General features: G+C 39.4%; 1 protein-coding gene across 2 annotated transcripts in view; it reads left to right on the top strand.

The window, feature by feature from the left end:
• CUNH1orf21 (chromosome unknown C1orf21 homolog) overlaps window positions 1-18,106 on the top strand; it is a 229,262-nt gene that overhangs the window by 195,823 nt on the left and 15,333 nt on the right. For both annotated transcript variants that reach the window (XM_007447104.1, XM_007447103.1), the window contains exons 4-5: window positions 4,049-4,125; window positions 12,013-12,073. In XM_007447104.1, coding sequence (XP_007447166.1) covers window positions 4,049-4,125; window positions 12,013-12,073 — 138 coding nt within the window. The remainder of the gene's footprint in view (window positions 1-4,048; window positions 4,126-12,012; window positions 12,074-18,106) is intronic.

Genomic DNA, 18,106 nt, shown 5'->3' with positions numbered 1-18,106 from the left:
CCATCATGCACTGCTGGTGGGAATGTAAAATGACACAGCCACTTTGGAAAACAGTTTGGTGACATCTTAAATAGTCAAATATAAACTTGTCATATAATCTAGCAGTTCTACTCCTTAGAGTCTACCCAAGAGAAATGAAAATGTATGTTCACACAAAGACTTGTATACGAATGTTCATAGCAGCATTATTCATAATAGCCACAAACTGGAAACAGTCCATATGTTCATCAAGTTATGCATGGATAAACAAAATACAGTATATCCATACATTGGAATATTATCTAGCAATTAAAATAAATGAAACACTGAAATATGCTGAAGTATAGATGAACCTCAAAAACATTATGCTAAGTGAAAAATGCCAGATGCAAAAGGCTATATATTGTATGATTCCATTTATGTGAATCTAGACAAAGCAAATTTGTAGAGACAGAAAGCAGATCTGTGGTTGCTGAGGCCTACAGATGAGAACAAATGGGTGTGACGAAACTTTTGGGGCTGATCTAACTGTTCTAAAACTGGATTGTGGTGATAATTGCACAGCTCTGTAAATTTACTAAAATCAGTTAATCATACATTTATAATGGGGGGATTGTATGGACTATAGATTTTACCTCAATAAGGCAGTTAAATATTTTTCCTTAAAGCGTATACCACAATTAAATAATTGAAAGTTCTTTCCTATGCAAAAGAAATAGAAAGGCACTATATATAGTTCAGGTGTGGCCCTGGAGGTTCCTGAGATATTCTCAGGGAGTCTTCAAAGTCATTTTCCTAATAATAAAGAAGCTATTTGCCTTTTTGAAGGCAAATAGCTGTTGACATTTGTACTGATGGTGCAAAAGCAATGGTGGGTAAAACTGCCTGTGCCTTAGCACAAATCCAGGCATTGGCACCACACCTTATTAGTAGTCATAGTAGTACTATTATTAGTAGTACTAATAGTAGTTATTATTAGTAGTCACCACCACCAAGCATAGTGGAAGAATATATTCTATTTTCACTTAAGAATGCCCTTGATGGGGACTTCCCTGGTGGCGCAGTGGTTAAGAATCCACCTGCCAATGCAGGGGACATGGGTTCAATGCCTGGTCCGGGAAGATCCCACATGCCACGGAGCAACTAAGCCCATGTGCCACAACTACTGAGCTTGTGCTCTACACCCTGCAAGCCACAGCTACTGAGGCCCGTGCGCCACAACTACTGAGCCTGCGCTCTAGAGCCTGCGAGCCACAACTGCTGAAGCCCACATGCCCTAGAGTCCGTGCTCCGCAGCAAGAGAAGCCACCACAATGAGAAGCCCGCTCACCACAACTAAAGAAAGCCCGTGGGCAGCAACGAAGACCCAACACAACCATAAATAAATAAAATTGATTCTTAAAAAAAAGAATGTCCTTAATGAAGCAGTAGAAATTATTGAATTGTTTTAACTCTTAGACCTTAGATGGATATCTTTTTATTTTTTAATAAGATCGTTATCTCAAGGAAAAGCACTTCTGCAATTGATTGAGTTGCAAGCTGAACTTGCAGCTGTTTTTTTGTGGGACACCATCTCTACTGTAGAAAAAAAGTGCCTGGCAGACAAATTATGGATATTCAGACTTGGGTATTTGCCAAACAGTTTCTCAAAAATGACCAAATAGAGCCCGTTACTCCAAAGAAAACAATTGTCAGTGTTTGTTGCTGGTCATGAAATTCAAATGTTAAACCAAAATTAGAATTTTGGAAAACTTGTATCCATCACTATGAGCTTGCCACCTTTTGTCAAGGCTTTTCTCATGAGGGACTTCCCTGGCGGTCCAGTGGTTAAGACTCTGCACTTCCAATGCAGGCGGCGCGGGTTCGATCCCTGGCTGGGGAACTAATATCCCGCATGCTGCGCAGCACAGCCAAAAATTAAAATTAAAATTAAAAAAAGGAAAGATTTATCTCATGAGATTGATGCTGATTTTAACAAATGTGATTTTTTTCATATTGTGTAGTGAAATGTATCAAAATTTGCAGAATGTAGGTAAGAGGTCTTGATACTAAAAACTTTGAGGACTACTGGCCTAGTGGCTAATAGCATGAACTCTGGGGCCATTCTGCATGGATTCAAATCCCAACGCTATTACTTATTACTTGTAGAATCCCAGTAAGTGTTTCACCTCTCCATGCCTCAGCTTCTTCATTTATAAAATGGGGAAAATAATGATACCTATTTAGGAAATTATGTGAATAGAGAAAAAGTAAAAGGTTCTGTCACATCAAATACATCCATTTTCAGTGCTTAATCCAAGCACGCATAAAGTTTAAGGGAGAAAATGACTCATTTGGAGGGAACCTACATCTTCAGTCCTGCAGAGAGACTACAGTTGAGCTATTTTTATCTATGTTTAGAAAAGTTAATTATGTGCTGACATCATTTATTTGTTCTACCAATATTCGATGAGTGCCTCCCATGGAGTGCCAGGCACCTAGCCAGGCACTGTTGTCCCAAGTTGTAAAGAAGGGATGTGGGTCCCGCCCTCCTGGACTTAGTGCATTAAAGTTTTCTAATTGTTCTCCCGCCTTCTTTGTAAAAAAAATAAGGTGGTTCATCTGTTGTTCACTGACTACATCAGCAGAGAGAACAGTATATATTTTATACTTTTTAAATGTTCATGAAAACATTCTCGAGTTTAGTGTGAGGTAAAGAAGGTAAGCTAGACTGCAAAAGAACTGTAATGATTGTTTCTTCTCCTGGAAGATCACAAACAAAATTACCTTCTATTTTGGAGGACTGACGTTATACAGATATGCTCATGTTTGATGGTAAATAGCAAACAACCAGGCACGTAAGTCGTTGCAGTCTCACTGATTTACATGGCTTCTGCTATCCTAGGAGAAATAATGAGCTCTTGAAAGAGCTCATTTGGGGACCGCCTGTTTATGTGCCATCCCACATCACTCTGCCTGTGGTGAGAATGGTGGGTCGGCCCACAGGAGTTTTTATTCCTTGCCCCTACCTACCCCAGGTCTTTAATTATTGCCACACCTCAGGTTGCTTGAGTGTATTTAGTCACCTGTTAAGTAGGTTTAGAATAGTCCTTCCTTTCATTTTCGGGGGTATATTTAGAGAGCAAATTTTAGAGCACCTTAAAAATTATTTTAAAGATAATGTAGGGCTTCCCTGGTGGCGCAGTGGTTGAGAGTCCGCCTGCCGATGCAGGGGACACGGGTTCGTGCCCCGGTCCGGGAAGATCCCACAAGGCGCGGAGCGGCTGGGCCCGTGAGCCATGGCCGCTGAGCCTGCGCATCCGGAGCCTGTGCTCCGCACTGGGAGAGGCCACAACAGTGAGAGGCCCGCGGAATGGAAAAAAAAAAAAAAAAAAGATAATGTAAAAACACAAAGCAGTAGAATTATTGAGACAGTGTGCTTACTGATATACTTGTATTTTAAGATTTGAGAGTATTTCTTTCCTATGTGGCTGGTTTCCTGGGAATAAGAAATCAGATCAGGCTAAAAGCCAAAGAAGTATTTCTGGAATACAGGCTAGTATTGAGTTTCATTAATTTAATTAAATTCAATCTCAATATTCATTATACATGGAAAATATTGGCTATTTTTAGTCATGTTCTTGTCCCTGTCACTGCTAGGGCCTTATGCAAACTTTATGTGTCAGTAACTGCAGTTGTCTTTCACAAATAAAATGCACAATCACTTAACCTGGGCAAGCAAACAATGGCTGTGGTTGTACTACTGCTGTTCTTTTTCACTAGAATCTTCTGTTCTTTGATTCTCTTACTGTTTTCAGTAACTCCACCTAAAAATCAAATATTACTCACACGTTATTTTCTAAAAGGAGCCATAGCTGTTATAAAAATTAATTCCTCTTTTCATGACAACGTTCCCTGTTAAAATATTTGGCAGTTCTACTTGTACTGTGTGACATCTTTGTAAGGACTTTTGTCCTCCCCAACCTCAGAGGCTCCCAAACAAATCTAACATTTTGTTGATGAAAATTTAAGCTCTTGTTTAATTGCTGATTCTCATCTTGTCTTTTACATGTGTGTTTATGTGTTTCAGGAAAAAAGTGCCAGTTCAAATGTAAGACTTAAAACTAATAAAGAGATTCCGGGATTAGTTCATCAACCCAGAGCAAAGTAAGTTCTAGTTCCTATTTTCCTATATTGTTTTTAAAGCTAAAAATGTTTTTAGAGTGAGCTCCATTTTGCCTGCCAGGTAACCAAGACTTATGATAAAACCTCAGTAATTGAGACAGTGTGATTTAGTCTAACGGAACAAAATAGAGAGACCCAAAACAGACCCACAATATATGACAGAGCTGACACTTCACATCAGTTAGAAGAAAATGAAAGGGAATATCTTTATAACCATGGGGTAGGGGAAAACTTTGAATAAGTCACAAAGGATGCAAATCTTAAGAAAAATGATTAATTTTTGTGACTACATTAACATTAAGAACTTCTGTTTATCAAAATATACTATAGGAGAGTAAAAGGCCACAAAATGATGGAATATATTTACAGTACGTATAATTAACAATACTTGGGTTTCCAGAATATATCAAGTAATTCTATGAATCAATAAGTAAAAGACAGAACTCATAGAAAAGCAGGCTAAAGATGTAAACAACCACTTGACTGAAGAGGAAACATGAATAACTAATGCATATGAAAAACTACCATTTCACACCACAAGATTGGCAAAAATTTAGAAGGCTAATGATACTGAAATGTTTACCAGAATGTAGGGATGTAAACTGGTACAATTACTTTGGAAAACAACTCCACTCTCAGGTGTATACCCTAGAGAAACTCTTGTGCGTGTGTGCCAGCAGGCATATTTTGAAATGTCCATAGCAGCACTGTTTACATGTGCTCTTAAAGCTCTTGAAGATATGGGACTTTCCTGACAGTCAGTGGTTAAGACTCCACGCTTCCACTGCACAGGGCATGGGTTCCATCCCTGGTCAGGGAGCTAAGATCCTGCGTGCCTCGTAGCGGTGACATGGCCAAAAAAAAAAACTCTTGGAAATAAAACCCAAATGTCCATCAGACATGTAATGGATAACAAAAATGTGGTATATTCTTATGATGGGAATGCTACATATCAGTGAAAATGAATGACCAATAGCTACCCAGATCAAGATAGAGGAATCTCATGAAATGTAAGGTTGTACCAGTAAGGTAAGTGGTAGTACCTGCCTCTGTACAGATTCATGCATATAAAGTGCAAAAACAGGCAGAGCTAAGCCATATATTATATATATGTATGTGGTAAAACAATAAAGGCAAGCAAGGAAATGAAAAGGCATTAAATTCAGAATAGTGGTTCTTTCTACTGGATAGAAGACAATGGGACCAGAGATTCTATCTCTTAATCCGAGTGGTGGTTACATGCGTGTTCCTTTAATTATTATTATTTGAAAATGTACAAATAACATTACATGTTTGCTTTTCTATGTGTTAAGTATTTCACGGTTAAAATGCTAAATTAAAATGCTAAAGAGAATAATGAGTAGTTTCTATATTGTTCTAAAACTGAGTCTACCTTGGTGATAAAATGCACTTGTGTGACTTTGAAGCTACCTGCCCTTTCTTCAAAGAAGCTGTAATCCCAGAGGCTGCAAACCTCTTTTGTGTTGTTCTGCCTAAATATGAACAAATTCCCTAAGGGTGCTGATCACACAAGTACATCTGACACAGTCACCACCATCCCCAAATAATTTTAACTATGACATATATGTAAATCAATATCATAAGTGGAAAAAGTTGTGTTCTTTGGTTCTTCCCAGGAGGTTGAGACAAAAATAACATAATCACTTTAACCTGGCTGAGTGTCTGGAACTGCTGCAGCCATGGCTACTGTGATATGGTGGTTAGGACTCTTCAAGGGGTGGTGAATGAGCTCAGGGATTGAATTTTTTACTTCCAAAGAAAACTAGACATTTTAAAATCCATTTATCATTTACAGTGTCAGTATAATGGGACAACCGATTTTTTTCACCCTCAGGTAAATGTCATGCTATAATCACAACCCACCTAATCCACTTCACTTGTAATCACTTTTATCTACACTAATTTTATCTGCCTCTGAGGACAACAGATACCTGATAACACTACCAAATCATCTTTTCATCCAAGCCATTAGATATATGCTCTTTTTAAATGCTTCTAGAAAAAGTCTCTACTGAGAATTTCTTTTTTCCTTTAAAGCAAATACTTATTTAACTTTGACACATTGAAATAGCATGCTTTGCAGACTCGCATGTGCTGAAGCTTTCAGAGAAGTTGATTAAATTGGCTCGTGTGTTTACATTAAAATTATGAAGAAAATCCCCTGTTCTTCACAGAGCATAATGCTCGTGTGTGTGTGTGTGTGTGTGTGTGTGTGTGTGTGTGTGTGTGTGTGTGTGTGTGTATTTTAAACTGTGAGTCAGATCATTGGGTTTCTGGGATTCAACTAAGAAATATTTCTGGAGGGCTAAGAGAAGGATTTTACTTTTTCTACTCGTTGACATAATATAGGTTCCAGGAAATTATTATTTATTATGCAGCTGTATAAAATAAGATGAGGCTTTTTCCCCATGAGTGCAAGGACAATCCCATACCAGATAATGGCAGATTTATTAATAATGAAGGCAGATAATGCTCACATCTTCATTTGATGCACCACGTAGAGCACATTCTTACTGACTTTGTAATCTCAGGCCAGTGACCTTATGTCTGTGAGCTTCAGTTTTCTCCAAGAAAAATGGTGACAAATCCTGTCTTATAGCACTGGGGCTTAAATGAAATAATGTATGCCCGGTTCTTATCATAGTGTCTGACACCTGGTAAGAACACCTTAACAATTAGAAAAAACCCAAATGCCCTTCGACAGGAAATTGGATAGATGAACTACACTGTATTCACACAGTGGAATATTAGCAGTTAAAAGGAATGCACTGCAACAATGCACAACTCTGGATGGACCCTAGCAGTATAGCACTAGAACAAAGAGTAAGTCCGGCAACATTACACAGAGCATAATGCACTCTATAAAGTTAAAAACAACTAAAATAAATCATCTGCTTTTTAAGCACATAGAGAGAGAGAGTAAAGCTATGTAAAAGGAAAGCAGGGGCATGATGGTTCCCTTGAGTTGGGAGTAACACACATGGGCGGGATGTAAGTAACCTCTAGGTTCTTGTTAAGATCGCAGCTTTGTAGAGGGAACTTAACCTCAACATATTAAAGGCCATATATGACAAACCTACAGCCAACGTCATTCTCAATGGTGAAAAACTGAAACCATTTCCTCTAAGATCAGGAACAAGACAAGGTTGCCCACTCTCACCACTGTTATTCAACATAGTTTTGGAAGTTTTAGCCACAGCAATCAGAGAAGGAAAAGAAATAAAAGGAATCCAAATCGGAAAAGAAGAAGTAAAGCTGTCACAGTGTACAGATGACATGATTCTATACATAGAAAATCCTAAAGATGCTACCAGAAAACTACTAGAGCTGATCAATGAATTTGGTAAAGTAGTAGGATACAAAATTAATGCACAGAAATCTCTTGGATTCCTATACACTAATGATGAAAAATATGAAAGAGAAATTATGGAAACACTTCCATTTACCATTGCAACGAAAAGAATAAAATACCTAGGAATAAACCTAAGGAGACAAAAGACCTGTATGCAGAAAACGATGACATTGATGAAAGAAATTAAAGATGATATAAACAGATGGAGAGATGTACCATGTTCTTGGATTGGAAGAATCAACATTGTGAAAATGACTATACTACCCAAAGCAATCGACAGATTCACTGTGATCCCTATCAAACTACCAATGGCATTTTTCACAGAACTAGAACAAAAAATTTCACAATTTGTATGGAAACACAAAAGACCCCGAATAGCCAAAGTAATCTTGAGAAAGAAAAACGGAGCAGGAGGAATCAGGCTCCCAGACTTCAGACTATACTACAAAGCTACAGTAATCAAGACAGTATGGTACTGGCACAAAAACAGAAATATAGATCAATGGAACAGGATAGAAAGCCCAGAAATAAACCAACACACATATGGTCACCTTATTTTTGATAAAGGAGACAAGAATTTACAATGGGGAAAAGGCAGCCTGTTCAATAAGTGGTGCTGGGAAAACTGGATAGCTACATGTAAAAGAATGAAATAAGAACACCTCCTAGCACCATACACAAGAATAAACTCAAAATGGATTAAAGACTTAAATGTAAGGCCAGACACTATAAAACTTTAGAGGAAAACATAGGCAGAACACTCTATGGCATAAATCACAGCAAGATCCTTTTTGACCCACCTTCTAGAGAAATGGAAATAAAAACAAAAATAAACAAATGGGACCTAATTAAACTTCAAAACTTTTGCGCAGCAAAGGAAAACATAAACAAGGCGAAAAGACAACCCTCAGAATGGGAGAAAATATTTTCAAATGAAGCAACTGACAAAGGATTAATCTCCAAAATTTACAAGTAGCTCATGCAGCTCAATATCAAAAAAAAAAAAAAAAACCCAATCCAAAAATGGGCAGAAGACCTAAACAGACATTTCTCCAAAGGAGATATACAGGTTGCCAACAAACACATGAAAGGATGCTCAACATCACTAATCATTAGAGAAATGCAAATCAAAACTACAATGAGGTATCACCTCACTCCACTCAGAGTGGCCATCACCAAAAAATCTATGAACAATAAATGCTGGAGAGGGTGTGGAGAAAAGGGAACCCTCTTGCACTGTTGGTGGGAATGTAAATTAATACAGCCTCTGTGAAGAACAGTATGGAGGTTCCTTAAAAAACTTAAAATAGAATTACCATACGACCCAGCAATCCCACTACTGGACATATACCCTGAAAAAACCATAATTCAAAAAGAGTCATGTACCACAATGTTCACTGCAGCTCTATTTACAATAGCCAGGACATGGAAGCAACCTAAGTGTCCATCGACAGATGAATGGATAAAGAAGATGTGGCACATATATACAATGGAATATTACTCAGCCATAAAAAGAAACAGAATTGAGTTATTTGCAGTGAGGTGGATGGACCTAGAGTCTGTCATACAGAGAGAAGTAAGTCAGAAAGAGAAAAACAAATGCTGTATGCTAACACATATATATGGAATCTAAAAAAAAAAAAAAGGTCATGAAGAACCTAGGGGCAAGATGGGAATAAAGACGCAGACCTATTAGAGAATGGACTTGAGAACACAGAGGGGGGAAGGGTAAGCTGGGACAAAGTGACAGTGGCATGGACATATATACACTACCAAATTTAAAATAGATAGCTAGTGAGAAGCAGCTGCATAGCACAGGGAGAGCAGCTCGGTGCTTTGTGACCACCTGGAGGGGTGGGATAGGGAGGGTGGGAGGGAGGGAGATGCAAGAGGGAGGAGATATGGGGATATATGTATATGTATAACTGATTCACTTTGTTATAAAGCAGAAACTAACAAACCATTGTAAAGCAATTATACTCTAATAAAGATGTTAAAAAATAAATAAAAATCGCAGCTTTGGTTTTTTTGGTTCCATGTGTGCTTATTATACTATTTTTTAAAAAAATAACTAAATAAAAGTGAGCCATGAACTACTAGCCAGGGTGTGTCCTGCTGTAAGGATTAGGATTACCCCACTTCCCTGAGGTGCACTTGAAAAATAGTAATGATGATCACGAATAAATAACTGTGGGGCTTCCCTGGTGGCACAGTGGTTGAGAGTCCACCCGCCGATGGAGGGGACGCAGGTTCGTGCCCCGGTCCGGGAGGATCCCACATGCCGCAGAGCCGCTGGGCCCGTGAGCCATGGCCGCTGAGCCTGTGCATCCAGAGTCTGTGCTCCGTAAGGGGAGAGGCTACGACAGTGAGAGGCCCGCGTACCGCAAAAAAAAAAAAGAAAGAAAGAAAGAACTGTGTTTAGGCTAAGATTTGTCAGGAGTAATGGAATTTCATTTTTGCAGGTGAAGTGTTTGGGAATTAAGACCTTGCCTTTTTATACTTTCGCAGCTTAGGTGTTTATTGTTTGGAAGCTTATTTTTTTAAATCACTTAAAATGGGAGCCGTGTATCTTTCAGCTCTAGAGCTCATTTTGTTCACCTTTCCTTCGTTTGATTATTTGTCATTAAGATTCCATAGCATCATCACCCTAGTCTCAGGAAACTGACAAGTCATAGAAAGAAGAGCCTCTGATGGCAGGGTTAACTCAGAAGAGCTTTGTCAGGACCAGCTGGGAGCCACAAGAATGCTCCAGGGTATAAACGGAGTATAATCTATAAAAATTTTGAGTCACTATATTGTACACCCGAAACTAATATAATATTGCAAATCAACTATACCTCAATAAAAAAGAAATGTTCCAGGGGAGCGTTGTGTTTTCCAAGGTGGAATTTTAGTAATTAGAGAGAAATAGGAATAGCCGAAATTGTTAAGCTGTAGTAGTTAAATCCCAACATACAGGCTTTTATAAAAGATTTTTAGATCTAATTAATCTTAGCATCAAGTATTCATACTTTTTTTATCTTTTTTTTTTTTTTTTGCGTTACGCGGGCCTCTCACTGTTGTGGCCTCTCCCGTTGCGGAGCACAGTCTCGGGACGCGCAGGCTCAGCGGCCAAGGCTCACGGGCCCAGCCGCTCCGCGGCATGTGGGATCTGCCCGGACCAGGGCATGAACCCGTGTCCCCTGCATCGGCAGGCGGACTCTCAACCACTGCGCCACCAGGGAAGCCCTTAGTATTCATACTTTATAAACTAAATGAGAAACAATCCAATTATCCTGGCCTAAATCTTGAAGAAAGACAGTAAAGCCAGCCCAGCATGCTTTTCCATGTCCTCCCCTCACTCAACAATCATCAACTTGTCCATCAGAAGGATTTTAAGAATCAAGTTGTTACCTAGGGACTGTTTCTCACAGCGCGATGTGTACCCTGGTAGGTAAGAACTATTATTAATGCCACTGTGTTGAAAGTTTCCACATGAGAGGAGAGCATCCCTGTTTATCTAGGCGGGAGTCAGTCGATAGCGGGTAATTTACTTCATCAGAGTGAAAGTTCTGTCTCTGTCCCTATGGAAGAGATTTAGGGCTTCTCTCTGAAAGGAACGCATGAAGAACAGCAGAGTAAGCCTCATGCTGTCTGGTTACATCATCTCTAAGACAACACACAGGTAGCGAGGATCTCCGTGGTGGGCATTTGCTCCACCTGGCAGGGTCTGCTGCACCTCCAGGGGTAACAGTTTATCTGAAAGAGCTCAGTTAGTGCATCGGGATTTGAGAATACATAAGTCAGCCTTCCATTCAAGGCCCTTTCCCTCCTGTCCGTGAATGCTCTCTGCTCTCCTTACCTTCTTAGTTTTGTCCTCACCAACCACGTCCATCTCATTAAGTATGCCGTTAAATAGCAAAGAACAGGTAAACACACAGGGCAAGGGCTACTCAGACATGCCTCCTCACTTACTCTCACGTTCCAGTGGATTTCAGTTCCAAAGAGGTGCATTTGCTGTCACCAGTGCAGGAGATATTCAGGTCAAGTTCTCGGCTCGCTTGCTGCCAGCCCACACCTGTACAGTCAGCTAAATACCATGCTGATGCTGACAGCCTGTGTAAAATACACATTTTAATATAATAACTAGGGTATATTTTCTTGTTATGGTTACACACAGGGTTGAAATATGCCATGTACTGCTTGCCTGTGCTTTCTGTTTTAATTACAAGGCAAAAATTGGGCACACACTTCCGAGTAACACCCCTATAAATAATGTGTACGTTGAAAGGAAATTGCGTTCCTTAAATCATAGGAACTGATAGACTGTTATGAAACACGTTTGCAGGATTACTGCAATGACATTTATCCTTAGTGTGATTTCAGAGTACTTCAGTGGAAAAGTCTGCAAGAAATAAATGACTGCCCCAAAGTTTAGGGACTCAGCATTTTTCATCTGAGGGAGCTAGGTTTAAGATAACACTGAAACATGCACTTAACTACTCTTTGTTTTTCAGCATGCACATCTCTGAAAGCCAACAAGAATTCTTCAGAATGCTGGATGAAAAAATTGAGAAGGTAAGAAGTAAAATTACATGTTTCAAGGGAAATATTGCCTCATGAGTTAGAGTAACGATATTCTGGTCTCTGTTACAAAGCTTTTCTTACAAGGGGATGGTTAGAGTTAAAACAAACGTCCACACATCACAGTGTGGCTAGAATATTTAATGTATAACAGAGCTTCCCAGGATCCTGGGCTACCGTTGATCTTTCATTAAAGTGTGGGAAGTCAGGTAGAGACTGGTAAGAGCCTTTGCCTAGAAACAGAGCGTTGCTATCTATCACTGTGTATTGTCTGCACCTGATGCCCTGCTCGGACCTCAGACTGCAAGCAAAGAGGTCCTTAGTACCTGTCTACTACATACCCAATGTTGCTCTGAGTTATTTACAAATGTTGCAAACATGTTGCAATCAATACCTTACCTCAGGGAAGTGGCCATGAGACAGGTAATATTTGCATTTTACAGATAAGGAAATTGAGGCTCATGCTTGAGTAACTTACCCAGGTTTGCAAGGCTAATAGCGGTCGTGTAAGAATTCCAGCCCGCATCTGTCTGACTCCAAAGCAGAGTCTCCAGGTTGCTTCTTTAAAAGTGTGTGGTTTTTACAGTGACAGTAAGACACAAAGTTGATTCATGTGGAAATTTAACCCATACTTATGATCTCAGAGTGCCATATGAGAATTAACTGAATGAAGGGTTCAATATGGTCATCATTAAAGGCTTACGTGCTTAGAGAATTTAAATTTATCACTGCAGGGAGTGAATTTTAAATACTAAAGTTATACATCTGAGAATTATAATTTGAAAACCTTATTCTGAAGAAGAGTTAAATTCTAAATTCAGAACATATCACAACTATGGTTGAGGCATCACGGGCCAATTTTACCTTTGAAATGTTTTCCATTTTAATTTTTACTTCTTTTTTTACTTTTTGTGGCCCTTGAGCATTTCTTCATGAATTCCTAGGTTATGTATACAGCCGTCAATGGAAGATAGTGAAGGAGGTCTTAAATTCATCCACACTTCAGTAACAGACTCCTCTCTGAGGTGGACCTCTCCTGAAAGAATCGTTGTATAATCTTCTAACACACCATTAAAAGACCAGCATCTATTACCGATGTGAAAAATAGAAATGGGTAATGAACTAAAGTAATAGTTTAATCTATAGTGTTCCTTGGGTATGCTTACATTCTCATTTGAGTATAATTTTTTTTTTTTTTACTTTTAGTGAAATTTTAGCTTATGCATGCCTTTTTAGATTGAAAACATCATCTAGGAATAATTACCAGGTTTCACATATTGGTTCAAAAGCTGTTCAACTTGCCAGTAACATTTTGTTTTCAGTAAAGAGAAGCATAAAAAGCAATCTTTTGTTGCTACTGTAACGGTGAAGATCTTTTCTTTCTCTGGATTATTTCTCTTCCACTAGCTTTTTGGCAATAAAAATATTTGCTTAGTAGTCAGAGGTAGTCTGTAAAAATTGAGACCTGAATTGTAAGTTATCTTTTTAAACAACATTTACAGACCCTGACAAGGTGTTTTAAGTGATCTAACTCTTTCTGGTGTGTGTCCATAATTGAAATTCTACCTCTTGTTACTCAAAACTGAAATTCATTGTTCCCATCTGAAATTCTACTTCCCTTCTTACTTTGCGTCCAGGATGTAGACTATGATGTGTTTAGCACAACAAAAGCAAAGTTTATAACTTGATCGTTTATTGGATGGAACTTTCCTTGGACAAAGGAGCATTTGTAGATTCAGGATACAGTGTTCCCACTATATATTGAATACATTTATATTAAAAAATGAGCTGTTATATAATCTGTGATACGTGCCCAGTTACAAACCTCTAAGGGAATTTTGTATCTTCTCCGAACCAAACTTTCCTATTTCTGCTCTCTTACCTAAAGTTCATCTTTCTGAATTTTGTGAATATGCTATCCTATGTATCGTCTAAACATTAAGGCTCCCCAAATTAAAATGTCCCTTTTTAATATATGTGTTCAGCTTAATATAATCTTCACCATAGTTTATATAACCAAAATTGGAATTTGGATTCTTATGAATCATTTTCCTGACATTTTACCATTGCTAAATATTTCTTTGGTCCGACTAATATTTAGACAACCATAAATGCAATTCAGATCTATTCTTCAGGTTATATAGGATTGATTAAAAAAAGCTAAACTCAGAGCTTCATGCTGCAAATTGGAGTCATTCTGAGAGGCCTTGAGTTTTGAGATATAATCTTTCTCAGAAATGTCCAGGAGTTCCTTTTTTCTTCCTTAAATTGGTAAGAAGCAAAATTGAGTGAATCTGTAGAGATTTAAACCTGCCGTTCCTTGATTCATCCTTTGTATTTATTGAATGTCTACAGGGCATAGTTTGATTTACCTTTCAGCTCTCCTCTCCATACTAAGAGAAATCTCTGTTCTGTCTCTCTCAAGATATATGCAAAAGTACCACTAGTATAAGGAAACAAGGACTGTTAGATGGTTTAATACTTACAGTTAAACTTAATGTGGACTAGTCTAAATCAAAAATGATCATGGTGCCAAGCTGCAGTTTACTTTTGCACCACAACTGGGCAAGCAGTTTTCTAAGAAGTTACTGGTGTCAAAGAAAAGCAAGTAGCAAAAATGCATTAAAAAATTATTTAGCACTCTTGATGCTAAATTATTTAGCATCATTTAATTATTTAGCATACCAGGCATTATGCTGTGACTCAGGATAGAAAAACAGATAGGAAATAAGGGATACAAAATAAGTAGGAAAGAGTCCCTTGACTTGAGGAGCTCAGTTTTAAGTGCAAATTTCTTTGAAAGGGTAATTATTTTACCAATGGAGGAGCCCTTCTTCCATCACCCCTTACACCATTATCACCGTGAGTCAGGTCCTCCTGTATTGAACGTAGGTGTTTCAGGGGTCAAGTGCTGAAACTTGAGGTCCGTGAACCAGGCAGTTGGGACATCCTTGGACACTTGACACCATTTCACTGTGCTGGCATGAAGAATGCCAGGACACTGAGCTGCATCTGGAGATGACCACGAGAGAGATTTTTGTCAGGAGAGCAGTGAGAGTTCAAAAGAGCATTGTAAGCTCTGATCTACTTTTGCTTTTCCTTTTGGAGAGTAAAAAACTGCTGTGAAACAATGGGAGCACCTCATTTATCTTTACCTCATTATTTTTCACTTGGATACCTAACCATTATTCCATTACAATCTATAGTTGTTGTCCCTGACAATTCACAGGCTCCTGAACTTTATGTGAAGTGGTGACATTTGCCTAATTTTACAGCTTAAAGAAAATGACAGTTTACCGCAGAGCAAGATGATGATTTTAAACTCTCGTCTTTCACTATATTTAGAGGAGAAAGAAGAGATCTAAATTATTAAAACTTGGCCCTGTTTCTGAATATCGTACCAAAGACAGATCACATCAGATTTTGAGATATGCTTTCTACTGTATATTTGTTTACTTGTAAGAAGCAGAAAAAGTAAATACATTTTTTAAGTATCTGCATTAATACTGTCTTTCCCAGGCAAACGCAGAGATTTATATTTTGCTTTAGGAAGATGTAAGAACAGCTGACAACTAAGAAGGCTTTTGCTCTCTCAGAGAGAACCCTGAATGTTAAATAATGTCTCAGTGCAATGCCAATTGCATCTGGTTAGTTTTCCTCGTGAAAAGCATCTTAAGCTCTGTTGGGTCATGGGCATTTTTTTGGAATGTTGTAAAAGTTATAAAGACTCTCCCTATAAAAATGCACATGATATCCTATACACAAAATTCTTAAGTAAAATTTTAGAGTTTTTTAACTGTCTGGAGCCTGTCCTTGGGCCCCAGGCAAAGAACCCGTGCATTTCACTGATGGGCTTTGCTCAGATCCAGGGCCCAACTACACCCATGAGCACCCACGAGTCTCGTCAGGGTCTGATCTTATCCATATGTATCTCTGACTGTACAGAAAATTAGGAAACTAAGCACAGATAACTCCGAGAAAACCCATTCTCCTTCCTTTCATAGCTCCCTTCTCCTCTTTGAGAATAGCTCATGGTACCTCCCCCGCCGAGGGTGAGCCATCAGCGTGCCACCATGCCTCACATATTCCTGTACGATTTTGAGACTCCGCCTCTGTTGACTGGAATTATTCAATGTGACCTTTTGAGGAAATGTCTTAGAAAAAGCAGCGGATGGATTTAAAATCAGCTGATTTTAAAAGATGTTTATCTGTAGACCTTTACATCTATTGAAAAATCATTTACACTTAGAAAATGTTTGGGTTCCTGAAGTGGCCTGATTTCCTTGGCCCCAGAACTAACCTAGTTGGTGAGAAACATGGTAAGTCTGCATTTATAAATTTATTTCAAGGGCTCCTTTTCTTAATATTATGTCAGATCAGTCTGAACTACGTTATGAATCAGTGTGTCAGAGATCCGAAGGTGTTTGCTTTCCATCTGGTAAAGAGAGTGACTTGTGTGTAATTATGAGCCATGATTTTTGGTTCTATATATAAACTCTTCTTGAAGTAGACTGTTTAACTGCAGAGCTGCTATAGAATCGAATATAATATTTGGCACCTGCAGTTGATGATAGGTTTTACTTTCTGGTGGTGCGTTTAAAGGTCTCCTCAGTGCCGCTAGTGATGAGAAACATGGGACTGTTGTATCAGATCCTGAAGAATGTCACCCGGCCTGCTCCATGTGTACAGAGGAAGTCATATAGCATGTCCCTCCTACCAGCTTGTCAACTTCCGTAACAACCATGGCCTTCAGCACTGGCAGAGAGATGCTTTTGCTGGCACATGTGTTTTGGAACTGGGCTGGGCTGCCGTTATTCCATTAAACAGCTCCTTGCTCCATGGGAAACACAGCAGGGCCTTAATTTTGCTAATAACCAAACCCTGCCTTGTGTCTCCTTCCCCTTCATCCCCCTGCCTTGCCTGCTCTCTCTCCTGTATGTACCTTTCCTCATTCACTGGTCAAAGTAAAGCTGTAATTACAAGGGTGAGGCTGTGACTCAGCCCTGTTTTGTTTCTCTCCCTACTGCATAGCTTTATTCAGGTGACTTCTTAATAGTTACTATGATAGCATTGGTGCAGGAGCCACTGGCGAAGTGCGTGCACACCGTGGACTTTGAGGATCCTAGCGTTCCCCAGCATTCCATGTAGCTACTAGTCATGGGTCATGCAGCCAAGGAAAAGAAAGCAGGCAGCAAGCCTAGAAGAATGCAACACACCCAGTCTCTGCTCACTTTCTTTTTTCTGGAGGGCTTGATTTTCAGAGAACTCTTGAGGTTCTATCAGCCTGGTGCCTTAGGGAGTAGCAAAGCAGAAGAGTCCAGGTTCCAGAACAGTGGAGCACATGAGTACAAATAAAAACCATGCCATTTTTATGAACGCAGTGAGGCCGACAGTGCTCTGAACTCAACAGCAACCTGGAGCACAATCGGTGAATGGTGTCATTTTGCCATGGGTGTAGTACTTGCGCAAAAGAAGGTGGCCCAAGGTGCCACTCAGAGCAGACAGACAGTGATGCCGGCTTGTGTCGTTTTTTTGTCTTGTTCCCATTCGGTTTCTCCTTTCCGTCCTCTTCCTGGGCTATCGGTTTCCCCTCCTCCCCATGGCCTTTCCACTCTCGCGCTTAGCATCCAGGGGCATTGTTTTAGCCCTACAGAGGGCCCTTGGGGACAGAGGGTGCCAGCCTCTGTCACTGCTGATTTATTATTTAAGAATCTCTAAAAGAACTCGAAGCATTACATAGACGGTTCACTAAGGATAAAAATTGGGTCTCTTTGTTTGCCTAGAACCTAGCACAGGGCCTGGGACAGAACAGAGGCTTAATAAATTTGTTAAATGAGTGAATAGGGCAAATAAGACCACTGGGCTTAGCAGAAGCACACGAAGGAAGGAGGTGTGATGGGGCAGACTCCTGTAGCCGAGGGCTCAGCGTGATAGCAGGGGCTCTTAACAGTTAGGAGCCCCATGGCAGGTATGTAGTAGGTACAGTGCCAAGAAACAGAACTGAGAAAAGTCAAGAAAAGAGGCAGC

This window comes from Lipotes vexillifer, unplaced genomic scaffold, assembly GCF_000442215.2.
Source record: "Lipotes vexillifer unplaced genomic scaffold, Lipotes_vexillifer_v1.1 scaffold1577, whole genome shotgun sequence".
Taxonomy (NCBI): Eukaryota; Metazoa; Chordata; class Mammalia; order Artiodactyla; family Lipotidae; genus Lipotes; species Lipotes vexillifer.
The sequence above is the reverse complement of the archived record's forward strand: the minus strand, read 5'-3'. Positions and strand labels throughout refer to the sequence as shown.